This window comes from Nanorana parkeri, unplaced genomic scaffold (assembly GCF_000935625.1).
Source record: "Nanorana parkeri isolate BGI_ZX_2015 unplaced genomic scaffold, ASM93562v1 scaffold269, whole genome shotgun sequence".
NCBI lineage: Eukaryota > Metazoa > Chordata > Amphibia > Anura > Dicroglossidae > Nanorana > Nanorana parkeri.
The window spans coordinates 474,381-496,307 of record NW_017306537.1 but is presented as its reverse complement, the minus strand read 5'-3'; the positions used below and the strand labels follow the sequence as shown (position 1 = coordinate 496,307).

Genomic DNA, 21,927 nt, shown 5'->3' with positions numbered 1-21,927 from the left:
GGTTCTGCATTCCGATAGACTTGTGGCAGAAAGCAAACCCTGTTTGAAGCATACAAGCTCATTGTCGCAGGTCCAACACTGTTCCCCTTCTGAGCTGCTTCTCCTTGTGGATCATGAAGTATCCTCACTGTCTAAGTCACTGCATTTTGAATTCACTTGCTGCACACTTGTTCCAGGTAAGAGACTCAAAGTGATGAAGCCATCGCCTCACAATACGAGCCAGGCTACCGACATGTATAGAAGGATAACAGCATTGGCAGCCTTCATCAGCTTCCCTTTTAAAGCTAAATTCTGAGCACAAGCATTTTATGTAGATATATTCATCTATGGACTCAAAGGGTATAAAGGTCGTTTGTGTACACGAAATTAATTTACAAACCCAGACAGTACCTTGTAAAATATCAGTGAAACCATGACTGTCCTATACATAACTCATTCAGAGAGCAGACCAAGAAAGCCCCATCCAATACAGGCTGCCTGCACAAAACTAAAGGAGGGGGTGGATACAAGACCAGTCAGCCTGTACAAGTAGAGAGAGCAGCAGTGACCGGTCTTTATTACAGGACGTTCCTGCACAGAGACAAAGTATTACACTGGATTACTGTACAGATCTAGAAGTACAGCACACCAATCACATCAAGATACAAGTACGAATACACGGCTCTTGTATTTAAACAATATTTGTTTCTCCTGGAGTTTAAATCAGTTTACACAACAGCTCGCTCCGCACACACTACGTTGTTTGACAGTAGCGCACCACGTGACCCGTACGTCTTGACGCTCAGACACCACTCCGCCACCAAGATGGCCGCTGCCGCCCCTTCACCTGCGGGTCATGTGCTGAGTTTTGTCTAGCCAGGGCAGCCCACACTCTATGACCGCCGGGCGGACGACTGAACGCTCTTGTGCTATCGCTCGCCTCGCCCGCGTCGTCTGGCCGATGAGATGGCGGCGGTGCGGGGACTCCGGGTGCTGGTGAAGTCTGGAGCGGGAGGTGTTAGCGAGCCGGAGCCTATGGAGGTAGAAGAGGGTGAAGTGGAGGCCGCGCCGGACGGGACATCCCCCCCGGATGTGGTGTCGGTATGTAATGGGGGAGCTGCAGTGTGTGAGGTTCCTGCATATCACCTGATCATCAAGGGAGAGCTCATCCCAGCACCGTCCATTCATTGCTGCACTGCCTCCTGTACATCCATAAAACAGCTCTGTAGGCCTGAGGGGGAATTGTGAAATGTGTACAATGCTCCCTCACATGTGTTTAGTGCTCGGGCTGTATCATCAGCATTTGTCCATACATCACAATTACATGTGGATAGACTGGTGAGGGGTCAGATCCTCTGTCAGGATGTTGTCTGTGTCCCCGGTGAGATTTGGGCCTCATTCACACAGCGGCACATCCCTGCGCCTGAGAGCCACAGGCGTTGTGTGCTGTCGGCCTGTACATGTCAACAACAGACTGTACACGGGTGAACTCTGATCCAAACGTGTATTTCGAAGACACAGATGAGGCTTTTGTTTGGTACACGGATTCTGCTCCCGTTGATGAATCCTTACCCCCCTCCATTTATCCCGATGACCACTGTTGGTCAAACGGAAAGTGGAGGGAGCCAAAATTTGACAGTTGCCAGCGGAACTGGAGAAGAGGTGAAATCTTCCAATGGCAACACTTGATTCTAATGACAGCTAAAGGGTATATGTCCTCACTTCGGAGAGGTTTTCACTTCCTGTTGTGTCTGCAGGAAGTGAAGGCTAATCTCCCCGGCAACACGCAACCAAAACCCTCACAGAGATTCTAACATACCTATGATATCCAAAATGAAATAAAATAAGGTTTTAGCTTTATATTTACTTTAGAGCGCAGAAAAGGGCTTGCTTTCAGTGACATTAAAAAGACCTACCGTATTTTGCGGTCCATAAGACGCACCGGACCATAGGATGCAGGGAGGTCCGGCGCGCCTTATGGAGCACTCGAGACTGTAGCTTCTGTCACAGCTTCTATGACAGAAGCTGTGACAGAAGCTGCAGTTAGTGACCGCTGAGACAGGTGGCGCTGTGATTACAGCGCCACGGTCTCAGTGATGACAGAGCAGGCGAAGAACGTCTATTCTTCGTCTGCTCTATGGTTATCTCAATCGCCGCCGCTGCTCGGCTTTAATACGAGTGATCTCGTTAGATCACTCGTATTAAACGAGCAGTGGCTCCTACTACTCGCCCGGCGCCGAAACTGCATGTCTCGGGCGTCGGGATTCGCTCCATAAGACGCAGGCACTTTTTCCCCCTCCTTTTGGGGGGAAAAAAGTGTGTCTTATGGAGCGAAAAATACGGTAATTGGGTGTATTAGGCTACATTCACTCTTGTCTCCGGTGTGTGGTTTATCTAATCCAGGGGTGGTCAGCTCGTTTGATATTGGGGTCTCAAATGCTGTCCTTGACATCACTAAAGGGCTGTGCTTAAAGTGACACTAAACTCCGGAGTTAAATCTTAAAAATGCATTCAAGTACCTGAACTATTGATAAAAATTTATTTTATTTGTACATCACTCGGCTGTAAATCCTCAAATCATCTCTGAATTGGTGCCGACACTGTCCTTCCTTCTGGAGGTTGGCTACTTTTGTTCCCCCATAGCCCCTGTGTGTGTTGTAAAGTGGCCACCACTCCAAGCTCACTCCTGTGATGGACTACAACTTTAATACAAATTAGTAAACTAAACATGAGATTGTAGTCCATCACAGGAGTGAGCTTGGAGCAGTGGCTACTTTACAACACACACAGGGACCATGGGGAACAAAAGTAGCCACCCTCCAAAAGGAAGGACAGTGTCGGCACCAATTCAGAGATCTACAGCTGAGTGGCCCCACTCTGTCATTTTACGTGGCCTAACACTTCGTGGCTGAGTTGCTGTTGTTCCCAGTTGCTTACACTTTATTATAATACCACTAAAGGTGGCCATACACCTGCCGATTATCCCGCGATCGTACGATAATCGGCAGGTGTATGGAAGGCGTGCGACCGCTTCTACTGTACGGTCGCACGTCTTTTGTCCTACGAGCACGTTGCGATGGTTGTAAGGTGTATGGCCAGCTTAACAGTTGACCGTGGTGCTAGAACGTAAAAAAAAGTGTTGGCTTTTAATGTGCATGTCACTTAAACTACGTGTACATACCCTTGCCGCAGGGCAGCAACACCGCTGCACAATTAAATTGTAGGATAAATAGTGTCGTCACCTTGTAAAAGGAAATGGGGAAGTTAGGAATCGTCTAGCAGCATCAGCAAGTGATAAAACCAAGCAGTGTTTTGTGGAATGTTACCAAGGACACTGGGCATTAGTCTTCATAAATGTTATTTTAAAATTCTGGCCATATACTTAGCTTTTTTTTCTTCTTCTCATTAATCCCAATGCAAATCCTCCCCTCCATGTTATTGTATTCTGACCATGGTAGGTGCGCTGCTGTCAGAATTCCAGAACAGTGACTGCAGCTGATTGGCTGCAGTCACTGTTCAGCCAACAATTTTCAGGCTAGCTACTTTGTGATTTGACCAGTGTACAGTCAGCTTGTGTTTTCATGATTTACTGATTGTGATGAACCTGGCCATTGGTTATGGGCTGTCCAATGCATGCATGCAGACTCCTACAAACATTTGTGAAAGAATGGGTCGCTCTCAGGAGCTCAGTGACTACAAGTGTGGTACCGTGATAGGTTGCCACCTGTGCAATAAGTCCATCCCTGAAATTTCCTTGCTACTAAATATTCCACGGTCAACTGTTAGTGGCATTATAACAAAGTGGAAGCAACTGGGAACAACAGCAACTCAGCCACGAAGTGGTAGGCCATGTAAAATGACAGAGCGGGGTAAGCACATGCTGAAGCGCACAGTGCGCAGAAGTCGCCAACTGTCTGCAGAGTCAATAGCTACAGACCTCCAAACTTCGTGTGGCCTTCAGATTGGCACAACATTGCATAGAGAGCTTCATGGAATGGGTTTCCATGGCCGAGCAGCTGCATCCGATGGATGTGTCTGTGTTTGGCGGCTGCCAGGAGAACGGAAGTTGCCTGCCTGCATTGTGCCAAGTGTAAAGTTTGGTGGAGGGGATTATGGTGTGGGGTTGTTTTTCAGGAGTTGGGCTTGGCCCCTTAGTTCCAGCGAAGGGAACTCTTAAGGCTTCAGCATACCAAGACATTTTGGACAATTTCATGCTCTGCGGGAACAGTTTGGGGATGGCCCCTTCCGGTTCCAACATGACTGCGCACCAGTGCACAAAGCAAGGTCCATAAAGACATGGATGAGCGAGTTTGGAGTGGAGGAACTTGACTGGTCTGCACAGAGTCCTGACCTCAACCCGATAGAACGCCTTTGGGATGAATTACAGCGGAGACTGCGAGCCAGGCCTTCTCGTCCAACATCAGTACCTGACCTCACAAATGCGCTTTTGGAAAAATGGTCAAACGTTCCCGTGGGCGCCTCCCCAGAAGCTCGCTCTATCTATCTATCTAATCTATCGATGCTCAAGTCCATGCTTTGGGATATGAGATTATATCTGTTCTGCTGTAAGCAGGGGGCTTTGGTAGATAACTAATGAAAGTTCTGATGTCAGCAATTGCTGAACACTCATTTTGTTGTGTGAAACCTAAATGGAACATAAGCTACAAATGTGAAGCTGTGTTTCTAGCATTACAGAATAGCATAGCGTTAGAGTTATGTCAAATTTAACAGACATCTGTTGCCTATAGGGCTGCAACTTACGATTGTTTTCATTATGCATTAGTTGGCAGATTATTTTTTTGATAGAAAAAAAATGAAATCCCATTTTTTATTTTAACTCAAATACACAAATGAAGTGTTACAAACAAAATGTATTTAATTTCATTCGTTTATTTCAGAATAAAACTGCGGGAACACATTTTTTACGGGTGCAACAACTAATCGATTACATCGCTAATAATCGTTGGCAACTATCCTTGTTATCGGTTATTTGAGAGATAATTTTTTTAATAAATGCAACCAATCGATTAGTTGAGAAAAAAAATCGGGCAACTAATCGATTATGAAAATAATCATTAGCTGCAGCCCTAAATTTTTTGCAATTGCACTGGAACGCAGGGGATTGCGGTACCCCGCATTCCAATGCAGGCAGGAAGCATGTTTCGGGTTCATTGAAATGAATGGCACTACAGTGCACCTCCTGCAGCAGAATTTAGCTGAAACCCAGGCTGACTTTTTTAACCTTCTTTTTTTTTTATCGGGAGTAGAAGGGAAGGTTGTATAGGGTGAGAAATCAAGGGGAGAGCTGATAGGCTTCTCTATAGAACTGCGTTTTGAGGGATTTTTTTTTAAAGCCCGGTAGGGATGGTGAGAGCCTGATGTGGCGTGGGAGAGAATTCCATAAGGTGGAGGCAGCCCTGGTGAGGTCCTGTAGATTAAAGTTGGGTGTGCGGGTGAGTGAGCAGAATAGTCTCAGGTTATTAGGAGTAGGGCCCCCCGTTGAGTCTGTGGGAACTTACTTTGCAGATAACGCTGGAGAAGATTTTGGCACCGAGGCTTTAAACATTGAAGCAGTAAGGTGCCATCAGGAAGTGGTTCAGAAAGCATCCGGTTGGGGTCATTCTTGCTTAGATAAGGTTAGGGGGCTGCGGGAGGAAGAGGTTGGAAGACCAGTGTTGATTTTTATACTTTGCAGCCGCTCCCCACAAATGATAATGATAAATCACATGACCAGTGTAGCATATCAATTATATTTTTTTTCCTGGAGTTTGACTTTAAGGCCCTTTCCCACGGGCACCTTCATCTCTAATCGGCAGGGAATCCGTGCTCAGACTCCTCAGCTGATCGGAGCATTACAGAACGGATGTCAGATGGCAAACTGAAATTACTGGACCCATGTTGGTCTATGGGGAGTCGGATGTAAGCAGACATGTGTCCATTTACATCAAATTACCCCAGATCCGCCACGATCAGGTCCTGCAAAACGGAACTCTGTTGCATTGGGTTTTTAAGACCTGGATGGAGTGCGGGGGTAAGCGGATGTAAACGGACACGCGTCCATTTAGATCTGGCTGCCCATAGACTAAAGCTGGCCATACACCTTACAATTATCTGCAGATTTTCTGTGGTCAGATGGAAAAAGTGCAACAGATTGGCCCAGGTGGAGATGACTCCATACACACAGTTAAGTGCAGATGGAGGAATCTGTTGCACCTTTTCCATCTGACCACAGAAAATCTGCAGATAATTGTAAGGTGTATGGCCAGCTTAACATTGGGCTTCTGATCAGATCCACCTGAAAAACAGACAGGCGGACCTAACACATGTGAAAAGGCTCGAATGAATCTCCATTTGAACGTGAATACATTATTTTTGCTGACGTGTTCTATCAGTACAGCGTGTTTGGTGTGGTTTTATGTATGTAGTACAGGGAGATGTTCTCTCAGGAAGTGGTTACACTTCCCATAAGACTCTCTGTGACAATATGTTGAGTCGTCTAAGAGATCTGCATTTGACAATATATCTTTTTATTTCCATTTAGGATAACATTAGGAGATATGAAAATAAAGCTGGGACCTTTATCACTGGTATCGATGTGACTTCCAAGGTAAACCGTTTCCCTGGGCATGTTGGGGATACTTGGCGGCCATACTATGGTTCTATATAAAATATTGGTTGAGTGAAGCGGTTCATGTAGATTTCTCTCTTATCGGCACTCTGTAGTAAGAACATGGATACTAATGTTGTTTTATCAACTCTGGATGTGCTTTTCAAAGCCAATCACACCGAATAGTTGCTGGCCGTTTCTGACTTCTGGAAAGCAATGCCTTATACATGTTTGACCTTTCCTAAAATTTGCCTTTATTACTAAAGTGCACTGCCCTACTCCCTACCAACACTGGTTCCTGTCACTAAAGAAGAACTCCAGCAAAGCTTTTATTAACCCTTGGATTTGGGCTACTTCTTTTTGTCTAGGTTCTTTAAAAAAAAATGATACAAACCTGAACTGCCGAGCCGGCTCCCTGTTTCTTCAGTCACTGAAGCCTGTCTCCGCCTGTGATGCTGCATTGGAATGTTCCTCAGTGTCCTCACATCTATACACTGTATATAGAACCTGATGATTTAAAGGACCTTAGACCACTGCAGAGGAGGAGGAGAGAGGTTGGAAGGACTGGTCTAATAACAAGCTGACTGCAAGGATCGGATGCGTATAACTTTTTATTTTAGCACCAAGATAAAAACAAGCAGTTAACCCTTGCAGTGGGGCAATGTGATGGCACATTGGAGATGACAGGTTCTTTTTAAGGTCACATTAGGGGCCTAGTAGACCCCTAGTGTCACCTTTCCAGTTTAGAGGTTTTAGCTGGGGAATGACTATTTAAAATAGTCAATAGCAAACTGGTTAAGGCTCCTGTCTGCTGAACAGGAGACTTGTCGCCGGCCTTCTACCACCAGTAGTTGATCTGTAGAGGGGGCGCAGAGGATTCAGAGTCACAGCGGCTGACAGTGTTCTCTCCTCACTGCTACAGCGGTCTGTGTCCCCTTCGATCCCCGCTGCCTCTGCTGATACAGGCGGGGAGAGCAGCCGGGATAGAAGGGGAAACAAACCGCAGCGGGCTCCCAGCAGGGAGGAGAACAGGGAGCAGATCTGATGCGGTGGCCGGAACTGCATGTCTGAGGCGCTGGGCAATAGGCAGTACTCACCCCTGGTGCAAGCAGTGGATGGGCTGACAAAAGCCCAGGCGCCAGGATGCAATTTCTAGTCGCCATGGTGACCTGGCACCTGGGATTCGTTCCATAGCACAGTTGTGTGCATGGGCCTATGGAGTACAGCATTGAAGTACAGATCTGAATGCAGCATTTTATACATTTGTGTGCATGAACCCACAAAATATGGATGCTACTGTTCTTCTTGTGTAAATTGCATGTCCCTGGGATATTATCTTTATCCATCATGTTTCACTACTTAGTGGGTCACTGATCCAAAGCATATGAGTCGGGCATAACTCTTACAATTTGGTACTGTTAGTTTTAAAGCTAAACTGGGGGATAAGCAGATATTGCCTAAAACCAACAGCTATATGTATTCTTACTTGACTCTTGGTATCCATTGTGTATTTCTTCAAGATCTGTGCAGCAATCCAGTGTGATACTTTACCTTTGTGCAGGAACCTCCTGTTATAAAGACCAGTTCGGCAGGGTGACTGGTCTTGTATCCGCCCCCTCCTGTAGCTTTTTGCAGGCAGCCTGAAGTGGGTTGGGCCTGTTTGGCCCCTCCCACAACTCTGCTCTGTGTACTAGCAGAGATGTCACTGCTACTGTGAAAAATTAACATCTGGGTTTGCATAGGCATTTGGTGAACACGAAGTAGATTTATATCCTATGTGGTTATTGAGTAATATATTTCAATAAAAGTTTGCGTGTCCAGTGTTCAGCTTTAACAATGCCTAAGGAAGCTGAACTAAACGTAAGACTATCAACTTTACAGTAAAGAGTTCTATCTAAAGTTTTTATGAAGATTAGAACAAAACCTAATAAATACACCTGTAAATAAAATACAGAACAATTCGTGATTGTGTTTTGGAAACGATTATTTGGGCTGCTTACATAATGCATTTCCAAGCTAGCAAGTAAAACCTATCAGCTGTCTATGGTGGGGAAGCAGGCATACTTATAGCCTGTGCTCTGTGTAAATGGAACCCATGTCTGTTTTATGATTTGGCAGATACACTTCAGATAAATCATCTTAGTGTATTTTAGCCCCATATAATGAAATATGCTGCACCTCATTATTTTCATACCAGCTGAATTGTGTAGTTTAGTAGTCTAGCACCAAATGGTTTTGAAATGTTTTTCTGTATTTTCTTTTGCTATAAATTGGTGTATACATCTGCCTCTGAAACTGTCATATGATACATACGCATTGGATCAGTCAATAAGCAGTCCTCATTCTAAATATTTTCCTTTTGTACAGGAAGCCATTGAGAAAAAAGAACAAAGAGCAAAGAGGTTTCATTTCCGTGCAGAAGCCAGTGATGATCAGAGAAATGTCGTGCTGGATCGAGAAATGATGAGGAAAGGTAAATATTTTCCCTAACCCTATTATGAGAGCAGGCACTTGGCATTCATTCAGCACCCATTAAAGAAGTTTGTTTATGTTTTACCCAATTTCTACTCTATTTAAAACATAAAAAATGGCTTTAGATGTACTTTAAGCATATAACCAAAAGATTATTGTGGGTGCCCATAAATGTATGAATTCAACCTGTTTAGTAATTTAACCCCTTAGTGACACAGCTTCAGAATGTATTTATTTTTTCTCGGGACTGGAGCCTATAATTCAGGACAAACAGAATGTATTCTTATTTATTTTGCATTTGTTTGTATTTTTTATTTTAAAAAAAGAATTTATATATGCGTATGTCACATCAAATTAAAGCCCATTTTGTCCTTTAACCAGTTGACATCCGCGGTGTTAAACCCCCTTCCCATCCAGGCCATTTTTCAGTATTCAGCGCTGCGGTACTTTAACTGACATTTATTCCGTCATGCAGCGCTGTACTGAAATGAATTGTATACCCTTTTTTGGGGACAGATAGTAAAAAAACGGACGGACGGCACTGCTGCATCTGCGGGTTGCCGTCTTCAGACGGCAATTTTTTTCTGCCTTGATCCCGGTTAAAGTGCAACTGTGGCCAGGCTATGGACATTTAAATATTTACATATTGTTAACAAGCAGTAAATGAGTTAAAAGAGCTCATCTCTTCAGGGAAGCCTATCCCATCTCAACCTAACCACTGAACCGTCACGTTCTCAAACAATTCATCCCCACACAGCTACCTCCTGCATGTATCATTTGCCCCTCCCCTTTTAGATTGTAAGCCCACAGGGTCAGGGCCCTCCTTACCATGTTGTCTTGAATTTTATTGTGATTGTAATGTCTTCCTTATATTGTAAAGCGCTGCACATACTGTTGGCGCTATATAAATACTATGTAATAATAATTTAAAAAGCGCTAATTTCTGTAGCAGCAGGCACTGTGGAGTAATTAATTCGCAAAAATCCTGCTCACCCTCACATCCTCCCACCTACCTAGCATGACTTTGCAGCCTTCTTATCTCTAATGTGAACACGAATCCGGAGCACTTTGAGAACCAACTTGAACAAATGCAGTGATTCTGCTCCCTGACCAGAATGTTAATATAGCATTGCGGTCATTCAAGTATAGGTCCACCCTAATGGAGAAATCTGGGTGCTTAAACTCCTCAACTCCTGCTGCAAGTGAAATTAGTATAGGGTAGTGACCTCATTACTTTCAGTATATTTTTGAATCATTGACCTAAACAAGTATGCAAATCAGGGCTCTTGGCTTCCATTTCTTTGTTTATTAAAGCTATGTAAAAAAGTTCAAGAATTGACAGCCAGTCAGTGAGACTTTTCTGAAGGAGATCAACAATGGCAGCCTACGAGTTTGGTGCCAGATACCACAGCATACCTCCAGACGTCTAATGGAGTCCATGACTCGATGGGTGAGGGCCACAATTCGCACGTTCAGACCCAGATTTTCGGCTGACAGTCCACTCTTTAAACACTTTAACAATGAGCCCCTCTTGAACATTTAACGAATTCTGCTGTTTTGCTGATACTCGCTCCATGGCTCGCGCCAACAATCATCCCACGTTCAAAGGCTGTTAAATCGCATTGTTTACCCATATCTTCAGAAAAAAATCACTTCTACTGTCGTGTTAAACAACCTGCTTCCCTATTTATAATGGTCTGGCCCTCTAGCAACTTCAGCGCCAAATTATAGCTAATTTGCCTACAAACGTCAGGTGGTCATAATAAACTGGCCACTCAGTGTATATATGCGCTTGGATGATCTGTTGCCATCCGCAGCTGGAGATCAGATCAAGACATCATACTAGGGCTACCCCTAAAGTTGCTCTAGAATGTTTTGGAGACCACTTTGAAGCATGCCCTTTCCAGTTTTTGAGCACCTAGCTAATCTTTTATACCACCAGGTTAAGTACAAAATGAACCCCTGTACAGAACATTTATTAGTATCTGAGTCAGTGACCGTGATGTAATGTACTGTTACACTGATAATACACTGTTATCAGTGTAACTTAAGTTGTTACTACCTACAAATCTCATCTTTTTATGGATGAACAGAGCTTCTGGTCTGTGTAGAGTAAATGAGATTAGATGTCTTGGGTGATGAGCTAACATTTTGTTCATGTAAATGATGTACATTCACCTGTATATGAGCACATTGGGTAATGCAGTCTCATGTGAATGGTCCCTGCGGGAAGAATTGTTTTGCCAGATAAACACCTTGAATACAGGTTGCTAGGCCAGAGCTCAGCAGCTTGTATTCCCCAAGGCTATAGCAAGCTGTTCTTATCACAATGCAGATGGCTTTCATGAAAATGATGTTCATTTGTTTATGGTTTAATTTATCCTTTCCACAGGTTTAAGTAAGATGTAAGAATGAAACTTTTAATTTCTAATCTTTTTCAGCAATGCCGGAGGTCCGTCTGGAAACCCTATATGTCACGGGTGTGGATGACATGAGCACAGAAGACATATTTTCTTTCTTTAAGCAGTATCCACCAGGCTACATCGAATGGTTGGATGACGCTTCCTGTAAGACACTGTCACTCTTTACATCTTTTGTTTTAGCATGATACTGCTTAAAATGAACACACCCATAACTTAAGATGTAGCCCTTTACTACAAAATAAATTTTTTTTTTTGCCTATGCCAGCCTCTTTCTTCCTATTCTGGTTAAAATAATTCCTGCTAGCAAGGTATATAAAGGTGAGTGATGGAGGAGGCCAGTTAGCCAGGGCTTCCAGAGGTTTGTCTGTTGAAAGTTTATTTGGGTGTTGAGTCTGGGCCTTTCTCATGTGATGAATGAGACTGCAGCCTATTTGCTTGCCCCTGAAATCCATAGCATATCATCTGTCTGACTTGTAAAATGTGAACCTGTAAAATGTCTTCTTAAAAACCAAAAAGTGTTTATATTTTTTATGGCCAAAGTCTTCTCTGTGCTCCCCTCTGTTAACTTGATTTCATTTGTTACTTAAAGGAGAACTATGAGATGAGTGATTTCCACTCACCTCATAGTTCAAGCCGACCTGTGACAATGAGACTGTCACAGGTCGGCTCAGTAGATCGGGAGGTGAGCGAACACATACCGGGTTCGCTCACCTCTCGATCCTGTCACGGCTCTCTGCCGTAACAGGGGAGGGGATGGATTCCCCTCTCCCCGCTCCGATCTGCCAGCGCTGACTGGCGGAACGGACAGGGGAGGGGGCGGGTACAGCTGGCTCTGCCTCTAGATAGGCAGAGCCAGCTGTCACTCACGCAGCTGGGCGGATCCCGTCATCTACGTCGGGATCCGCTGCGGCGTCTCAGTATACCGCGAGCTGTAGCTCGCGGTATACTGAGCTTAGGGTAACGGGAGGACGCTAGTTTGTGTCCTCCCGTTACCCTAAGGAGATCTATGGGGAAAAACACTGACCCAATAGTTCTCCTTTAAGACTGGATTTCCTTGATTTCTCTACTAAGTTCTGCCCACCTAGCAGATATTTTCTTTGCACAAAAAAAGAATCGCCTCTAATGATGGGGTCCAATGTGTGGGGTTGCTGCTGCATTATGTAAAACTTGAACAGGTATATTCACTAAAGCAGCGGTTCTCAACCTGTGGGTCGCGACCCTGTCGGGGGTGGAATGACGATTTGCCAGGGGTCGCCCGGAAGTCTCCCGCTATTAGATAGTGGCTCCCGGCTGCCTGGGAGAGAAACATTCTCCCAGAAAGGTTTACTCTGCTTGTTCAAGCAGAGTAAACCTTTCCCTGCGATCGTTTTTTTTTTTCCATGACATTGGGGGCTGCCATAAGTCAGAAAAAAAACCCCACCATAGGAATGCATAGCTAGATTCCAATTAGCTATTTCACTTTGCAATAGCCAATAGCAAACTAGCTATTGCACCCGCCCTGTGCTGGGGGCAATCAGCAGAGGGCGACCTGAAGTTCTTCATCAGGTCCTCTTCTAGTGATTGACAGCATCAGAGGGCGGGTGCAATAGCTAGTTTGCTATTGCAAAGTGAAATAGCCAATAGGAATCTAGCTATGTATTCCTATGGTGTTTTTATTTTTCTTATTCTGATGGCGTACGGCGGACAAAAGGGTGAAAGGTTTGGAGAAGGCAGGAGAAGTAAACAATTTAGTTAGTTTAATTCATCCCATCACGTTCAAGCATTGAACTTTTAGTGCTGAAACCTACAGTTCTGACATATAGTAGGTCCTTTGCACTCCACCTCACCCTCAGGTAATGCTTTGTATTCTCTTTACAGAATACAAGGCTTTCTGGGAATAGACGAGGGTTGATTGTGTCGTTCATCCGCCCCTCTCCTCGTCCAATAATGAAACGCTTTGCATACCATAAAAAAAATCCAAAACTTTTGTTAATGGACGAGGAGGAGAGCGAGTTACCTTTTTATCCTGCACTGTAGGGCCAGGACTGTTACATCACAATACGTTCGACCTGAAAAAATATATTAAAGCGAAACTAAATTCGGGAGTTCAATTTGAAAAATGCATTCAAGTACCTCAACTATTAACAAATCTGTATCTAATTTGTGTATCACTCAGCTGTAGATCCTCAAATCATCTCTGAATTGGTGCTGACACTGTCCTTCCTTCTGGAGGGGGGCTACTTTTCTTCCCCATATGTGTGTTGTAAAGTAGTCACCGCTCCAAGCTCACTCCTGTGATGGACTACAATCTCATGTTTAGTTTACTTATTTATATTGAGATTGTAGTCCACCAGGGGAGCAGGGTAGAGAATTTGAAGATCTGCAGCTGAGTAATACCCAAATAAGATACATTTTTGTTAATAGTTCAGGTACATGAATGCTTTCAAAATTTTACTCCTGAGTTTAGTGTTGCTTTAATATTTTTTTTCTTTCAGTTTGAATGTAGTGTGATTTAATACTGTATTATGGCCACTGGATGGAGCTGAGGGTCATAGGAAATTAGGTAAGGGGAAGGGCCCTGCAAAATGTTTATAAATAGGCCCCTCTGTGTACTGTAAGCTCACGATTGTTGCAACTGTATTAAGATCAAATATCTTTCTTGTAGGTAATGTGGTCTGGCTCGATGAAGTGACTGCAGCACGTGCACTGCTAAATATGAGCACTATGCCAGTAGATACGGACAGTAAAAAAGATGACGAAAGCACCTCTACAAAATCCAAAGCAGGTAACCAGCTTCATGTGATCAGAACTCTTTATGGTCTTTTTTGTTTGTTTTTCTGTTTTAGATGAGATAGAACATCTTATCACTTTCTATTATAACAAATTATGAAGCTAAATTGCTAGTCTTGCTGGGATGGATAGCGTTTTCTGTATTCTGAAATACATTTCATGAAGAAAATGTTGCTGCAAATTTGGTGTTGGCCACCTACAGGGAGACCTAGACTCCCAAGTTCTTGGTCATGACCAAGTGTCTAGGCTTTCAGAAATGTAGACAGCACTGAAAACCACCTTGAGCAGCATTTTCTCCAGTAATGGTATTCATGTACTCTGTTCTTACCCATCCCATATAACTGTATGTTAATGTTTGCATACAGGACAACTTTATGGTTGTCTTTCAGTCCGATTAAAGTGACACTGAACTCAGGAGTTAAATCTTAAAAATACATTCAAGTACCTTAACTATTTACAAAGCTGTGTCTTATTTGTGTATCACTCGGCTGTAGATCCTCAAATCATTTCTGAATAGGTGCCGACACTGTCCTTCCTTCTGGAGGGTTGCTACTTTTGTTCCCCATGGTCCCTGTGTGTGTTGTAAAGTAACCACTGCTCCAAGCTTGCTCCCATGATGGACTACAATCACAATACAAATTAGTAAACTAAACATGAGATTGTATTCCATCACAGGAGCGAGATTGGAGCAGTGACTACTTTACAACACACACACAGGGACCATGGGGGACAAAGTAGCCACCCTCCAAAAGGAAGGACGGTGTCGCTCTTCCTCGGGCTGTCTGCGAAGGAGGCAGACGCACCGAACCGGCACCATGGTGGCTCTAAGACCTCTCAGAAAGCCCAAGATTGTCAAGAAGCGGACGAAGAAGTTCATCCGCCACCAGTCAGACCGTTATGTCAAGATTAAGCCAAACTGGCGCAAACCCAGAGGTATCGACAACAGAGCCCGCAGGAGGTTCAAGGGTCAGGTCCTGATGCCCAACATTGGTTACGGTAGCAACAAGAAAACCAAACATATGCTGCCCACCGGGTTCAAGAAGTTCCTTGTACACAATGTGAAGGAACTGGAAGTTCTAATGATGAGCAACAAGTCATTCTGCGCTGAAATCGCTCGCAACGTCTCCTCTAAGAACCGCAAGACCATTGTAGAAAGAGCAGCACAGCTCGCCATCAAGGTGACAAACCCCAACGCTAGACTGCGCAGCGAGGAGAACGAATAAACGCCTGTAACCTTTGTTGAATAAAATGAAAAGTGAAAAAAAAAAGGAAGGACGGTGTCAGCATGAATTCAGAGATGATTTGAGGATCTACAGCTGAGTGATACACAAATAAGATACATTTTTGTTGATAGTTAATTTACTTGAATGCATTTTTAAGATTGAACTTTGTCAAGAAAAGATCAGACTCTCAGACAGCATTCCTTTCACCTGATGTTGAACATCCATTATTGTATCTGCTTGAAGTTCTACATACCTGCTTATTGACAGATTTTGGCAGCCCTGAACACTGTTATGACTGTTATGATAATGATTTCATCTCGCAGAACAATCTGGGCTTTACAACAACTTGGGCAGCTGCAATCCACTGTACCTTGTGCCAAAACATAAAGGGGAGGGTCTGGTTGTTTGTCATCAGGTAGCTTTTCCAGGTGTCTTCTAGTTTTTATACCTCGTGCTCACGTTCATTGTAATGTAAGCACAGTTCTTTGTTGTCTTCTTAAACAGATGACATGAGTTTCTATAATGATGCACAACACAAAGAAGATATGATTTATTTGGGTAACATCTAAGCTCACTATAGTGTGTACACAAGTTCTTTGTAACCCAGTTTATGACTTACTGAATCATTTAGGCACTCAACACTCTCAACAAACTAAGAATAAGCACGTGTCCTGACCCTGAAACTTCACACATATCCCAGCGTGGGTGGCTCCGTTTTACATACCGACAATCTAAAATCTGCCAATTCTATAAATGATTGATGTGCTTCAACACTAAATTGCACCTTTTGCCCCATGTGCAATGAGGAACTACTGCCTTTCTTCTGGGGTAATGTAGGGCAGAACTTGAATCTCTTGCTGTGATTTTAACTATGGCATAAGATCCTCATGTAACACCACAAAATTACAACCTACCCAAGCAGTTACATCAAGGCATAGAAATAAAGCACCACTCCTCCTCGGCTTTAGCAGTGGAAAGACAGCCGGGAGCTCTCCGGTAGGAGTGTGTCCTTGTTTCAACCAAACCGGCATACAGTAAAGGAAGAATCTGGCCACACTCCATACCACACTGGACTTGGTTTATTGAAAATTCGTCCTGCTCAAGGTCTGCCCTCTCTGACATGTTTCACCCAATCAGGATCTTTATCATAGACACAGACTCTATGACTAACCTCAGGACTGGGTGAAACATGTCAGAGGGGAAGACCTCAGACAGGACTCAGTGACACCGACGAACTTTCAATAAACTGACCCAGTGCGCCCGGACTCTTCCTTTACTACCCAAGCAGTCGTCTTCTCTTAACTTCTTCTGAGCTAAAGTCTTCCCAGCAAAAATGTTCCATAAATGGCAGCCTAAGTTATTCTTTTGAAAGGCATGGCATTGCAGTTTGCCGGGGCAGTCTCTGAATGTTTTCCTGCTCTCCTTCTAGATAGATTTAATGACAGTTCTGGAGAGGAGACCGAAGAAGGTGAAGTGGATGAAGAAAATCCTAGTGATGCAGAGGAAGATGCAGAGCCCAACAAAAATACCATAAAAAATACCATAAACACAGTAAGAGATGAGCATACAGTTGTGGTCAACCACTGAGATTTTGCTCACCAACAATGGAAATTGGGGGTGTGATATCTGTAGATATTGGTCAATCTTTGAAGGGAAATAAAACTCTAATCTACCAGCATTTCACATTGCAACTCTCGCAGGGGTACATTTAAATGTAACATTTTATATTGTACACTTCTTTTTAGTCTTTTGTAATTCTTTTGTAATGGATATAGATCACTCCCATTCATTCATAATTGAGGATATATTAACCATACCGTATCCTCAATTATGTACACACACTCAGCGATCACTGGTCGCTGAGTGTTTGTAGCCTGCTCTCCTCTCTCACGCTGTCGCAGGAGGCTGAGCGAGTGGTGCGAGAGGAGAGACATGGGAGGAGAGACACCGGCCGCTCACAGCGCTCTTGTCCCGCAGCCCTCGGCCGGCTGTCACTTTCTCTCCTACCCGCTGGGACACAGAGCAGCACCCAGCGGGGGGGTCTGAGAAATCACGGATGCGCCGATGTATCGGCAGGAAAATGCCACTTTCGGCATTTAGCCATAAGTGCCGTTTTCGGCCGATTATATCGGTGCATCCCTAGATTTTAGAATGCTAACAAATTGTGGGGAGATTCGCTTCAATCATCTAATCGTGTGAAAAGAACATTTCTGTTTATCTCATTTTTATGTAATTGAAGTAAATCTTCACACATTTTATTGTGGGTGTGAATAATATCAAATCCTTCAGTAAATCAACCTCGGGGTGTCTGATTTCATAAGTTTTATATGGTAGGGGAACAGCCACTAAATTTAGATTCTGTAATATGTCTTTCATAAAAGGTATCTGTTATACATTACGTCTTTTGAATTATTTTTTTTGTACAGATGGAAACTCTGTCTGAGGCAGAACAAGAGTCTTTGATGAGAAATGATCTTCGTCCCGGTGTAAAATTGTTCAAAAAAAACATGTTGCAAATGAGATTTGCTACCAAAGGTAAGCAGTGCCTATTGTCCTTCTTTCTCAGGATCATCATGGATCACAGGGTAAGTTCCGTGTGGATGGATGGTGTTAGAGTTTGCCAGCTTTAAAGTACATCATAGGAGAAATACAGGGGTTCCAATTAAAGGTCTCTTTCGGAAAATGCTAATTGTCTGGCTTTGATATTAGCATCTCTAAATCGCAGACTTGGCATGAGAGAATGAGCATTCATTTAATGAAAGACAAAGTTAGAATTCCTTCTCTGGTGTTTTAGCAATGCAGCAGGAGAGCAGTTGGCATTCAGAGTAGGAGCGGTTTGCAATCTTAGCCTATATAAATATCTTACAACCGGCTTCTTTTTAATCTCTGTATCTAAAATATAATTTCAGAATTGTAAAGAGAAATCTGCTGCTTCTACATATATTCTAGCCCCCCACTAGCCCTAAGTCTTTACATGAGTTATGTTACTAAGGATGCAAATCGCCCCACACTAAAGAGACAGTTTTTAACATGGTCTCTTACACTACAGTAATTGTTTCAATGTTAGATGGGGCTGGATCAGCAGTGGCTGAAAGTAGCTTTAGTGATATTCCACTGGGGAACCGGAACCTGTCATTTTAATTTGAAGCAACTGGTTATTTTGTACACTTCTGAAAAGCTACTTTGCAAGTAGAACCTCAAATCTAATTTTATCTACCTATTGTTGACTTCCAAGCTTAAAAGGACCAACTTCTCTGAAGATGATTTTTTTAAAATGGAGAACCACAACCAATTATGTGCAAAAAAAATGGAAAAGTGACTTGTTCACAGGGCAGAAAACAGTAGGTCCCCCTGCACTCCTTACAGCGCTTCCGGTCCTAGTGAAAATGGGGTTGCTCGCAGTGAGAATCATGGATGTCGCCGTGTACAACAGTCAATGAACGATAGAAATCACCAGCACTCCGTAAATGAAATTAATTTCATTTATGGAGTGCTGGTGATTTCTATTGGCAGGGCAGATATTTGGGTGTGTTGCACACTGCTATCAGAAGACTGATTTCCAATGGAGGCCCTGTCATGTACCACACAAGAAGGAGGTTGGAGAGTTTTAGTATGCGTCGTGTGAAGGATCTTCAGTTCTAACGCTTTCATTTGATTTGTTACTGAAGTATATTTATGGTTTCCTAGATGACAAGAAAGAACTTGGAGCAGCACGGAGAAGTCGGTACTACATGAAGTACGGAAATCCAAACTATGGCGGCATGAAAGGAATCCTTAGCAACTCCTGGTAAATATTGTTACATTTTATTCTGTTTTCATTTACCAGTCAAGTGCTTTCATATGTACCAAAAACAGATGAGCAGTTCTAAACATAGAGCACTTATTTTAACTGGTTTTCAGGCATTTTGGGTAAAGATCCTCTAAAATTACTAGTCTTGATTTTAATGGACCTCTTCAATTTTGTGAACAGGAAGAGACGGTACAATTCTTCTCGCCGTGTCCAGCGAGATGTCACGAAGAAAAGGACAATTATTGGAGACGATGCTCCCGCGTACCAACACCTTCATTCAGGTAGCAGCAGAACTTACATGTGCTGTAGCCAGGAATGGAAAAAAGAAAAACCAGCTTAAAGGGAAATCCACTCACTGGGTCCAAGTGAAGGGAGCTTTTTGTAAATGTCACGATCATGTGCCACCATTTTACCCCATACTTCTAATGTTCCTCTACGGTGCATTGCTGGGTTTGGTGATCATACAGCTCCCTTTCTCTTGCAATTGTCTGATTCAGAGGTCTACTGTTAAACACTAGGGAAGTTGCCACTGTAGTAAATCCAATTGCAGAAGTGCATGCTGCAGATCTGGAGGCCTGGTGGTAAGTCATATTTGCATAATGGACTTGCTATGCTCCTTTACACCCAAATGAAGCAGAGTGGTGCTCCCATTGTGCACTTTTTTCTTTCTTAATTATAAGTATATGTAAAGCTAGTGTATTTAAGAATTCTATCAGTATATATTTTGCTGTCTATATCATGTTTGGGTTATTTCTCTTCACTTTCTGTCTTGGGGACACAGCAGTGAGAGGAAATCTCTACAAAGTGAGGGTGTCTTCATTGGAACAGTTACCTTCACCTCTTGTTTTAATGACAACTGCACAATTTTGGATTTTCCATTTCTTTTCTATCTGTGTCAATGGTCATCTGAACAAATAGATAGGAAGGATTTTAACCCTATCTAATTTTTCACATGAACATCCCTTAGAAAATCTGCCAGTGTATGGCCGGCTTTAATTCTCACTCTATGCAAAAAAAGAGATGGAGTTAGACTTTTACCATTTTGACAACCTGTTCATTTAGGGGTATGAAAAGAGTGAGTGGCCATTGGCCTCTGGTTTGCTGATGAGTTGAATATTTGCCTGATATGTAGGCCTGGTGAATGTTCCAGAGGAGCCAATAGAAGAGGAGGAGGAGGAAGAGGATATGGACGAGGATGACCGCGTAGTGGTGGAATATAGAGATGAACTGCAAGCCTTTAAAAGAGAGAGAGAAGGGGCACGGCGCTCTGCAGCCAGCGCTTCAGACTCTGATGAAATGGACTATGACTTAGAGCTGAAAATGATCTCTACACCCTCTCCGAAGAAAAGCATGAAGATGACTATGTATGCTGATGAAGTGGAGTCACAGCTGAAGACCATAAGGTAGGCTGCTCCATTGAAAGTGCCATTCAGTGCTGTAAGAACCTCGTTTTGTAGATGCATAATATTCTTGTATAGAACCTGTCTCATAATGAAACTCAAGCAAGCACTTGCCTGTATAGAAGAAACAATATTTGCCTCTCCTGCTTTCTGTGCCACTAAACCCTGCTTCAATCCTGAGAAATTGCCCGGAAGTTTGCAGGGATGCCAATACATCTGGCAGTGTTGGTCTCTGGTCTCCCGCAGCTCCTACTGATTCTCCGTGCTGATTTACTTCACCTCAGGGGATAACTTCTTGGGATTGGTGCAGTGTTCAGTAGCACAGGGAGCAGGAGAGGTAAGCATCCTGTTTCTTCTTTACAGGTATGTGCTTGAGTGTTTTTAATTGTATGAGAGGGTCTCTTTAAAAAAAAAAAACATCTGTCACAAGACCAAAAATTTCTGTCACACTGAGTCTGTCTGACGTGCACGCTCATGGCTGCATGCATTGACTTGAGACACTGTAGCTCTTCTCCTCTCCTTGCTGGTGATCTCTACTGCGCATGCTCCCGCACACATTCTCCTGCATGGCCGCTCGAGAAGCTGGATTCTACAGCCAGAATCGAGCGGCGGAGACAGAGGTAAGTTTTAACCTATTAGGTAACTTCTTTTTTTAAATGTTTCTGCATATATCTACTGCTTGCTAGAAGTAGATAATGTAAAACAAATAAGACTTTAATGTCACCTTAAATAAAGATGGGGCTGTCCTTGTGGAAAGGAAAGAAGATGAAGGCAATATAGGAGATTACTATGATCACTGTGAGAAGTACACGCCAGTAAATGTTTCACAGCACTCGGCTTCTATTCACTTGACATTCATAAATATATCTCATGCTAGCGTCACTTGGGTTTTCCCTTTAGTTGTAAGCTACAAATGACCTTTACTGAAAATCACACATTTTCATCCCAAAGACATTTTCAGTCGGTCGATAGAAGACGGGACCTTCCTTAGATAGTTCTTTCAGTAAAGTAATACTTTATAAGGCTTCACAAAAAACTCCCATAGGTGACGATCAAAACGTTTTTACTGTTCATCAGTTTAGTGTTATCAGTGATTAAAGGAGAACTATGGGGTTAGGGCTTTTACCCATAGTTCTCTTTAGGGTAACGGCAGGACACAAATTAGCGTCCTCACATCACCCCAAGCTCAGTATACCGCGAGCTGCAGCTCACTTCGCGATCTACTGACCCGACCTGTTACAGTCTCATTGTCACACTTCGGCTA

At 43.3% G+C, this 21,927-nt stretch overlaps 1 protein-coding gene and 1 pseudogene across 5 annotated transcripts in view; both read left to right on the top strand.

Annotated features, from left to right (window-relative positions):
* The first annotated feature begins 758 nt into the window (after nt 1-758).
* Nucleotides 759-21,927, top strand: part of NCBP3 (nuclear cap binding subunit 3) — a 26,928-nt gene continuing 5,759 nt past the window's right edge. The window contains exons 1-10 of one of the 4 annotated variants that reach the window (XM_018557155.1): nt 759-1,080; nt 6,521-6,586; nt 8,954-9,059; nt 11,500-11,625; nt 14,126-14,245; nt 16,903-17,024; nt 17,900-18,008; nt 19,161-19,260; nt 19,444-19,544; nt 20,396-20,666. In XM_018557155.1, the coding sequence (XP_018412657.1) occupies nt 946-1,080; nt 6,521-6,586; nt 8,954-9,059; nt 11,500-11,625; nt 14,126-14,245; nt 16,903-17,024; nt 17,900-18,008; nt 19,161-19,260; nt 19,444-19,544; nt 20,396-20,666 (1,256 nt within the window). In that variant the 5' untranslated portion in view covers nt 759-945. The remainder of the gene's footprint in view (nt 1,081-6,520; nt 6,587-8,953; nt 9,060-11,499; nt 11,626-14,125; nt 14,246-16,902; nt 17,025-17,899; nt 18,009-19,160; nt 19,261-19,443; nt 19,545-20,395; nt 20,667-21,927) is intronic. The other 3 variants (XM_018557157.1, XM_018557156.1, XM_018557159.1) reach the window with 3 other exon arrangements.
* LOC108787566 lies at nt 15,007-15,505 on the top strand (annotated as a pseudogene). The gene has a single exon (XR_001941265.1). The product of XR_001941265.1 is annotated as a 60S ribosomal protein L32 pseudogene (transcript).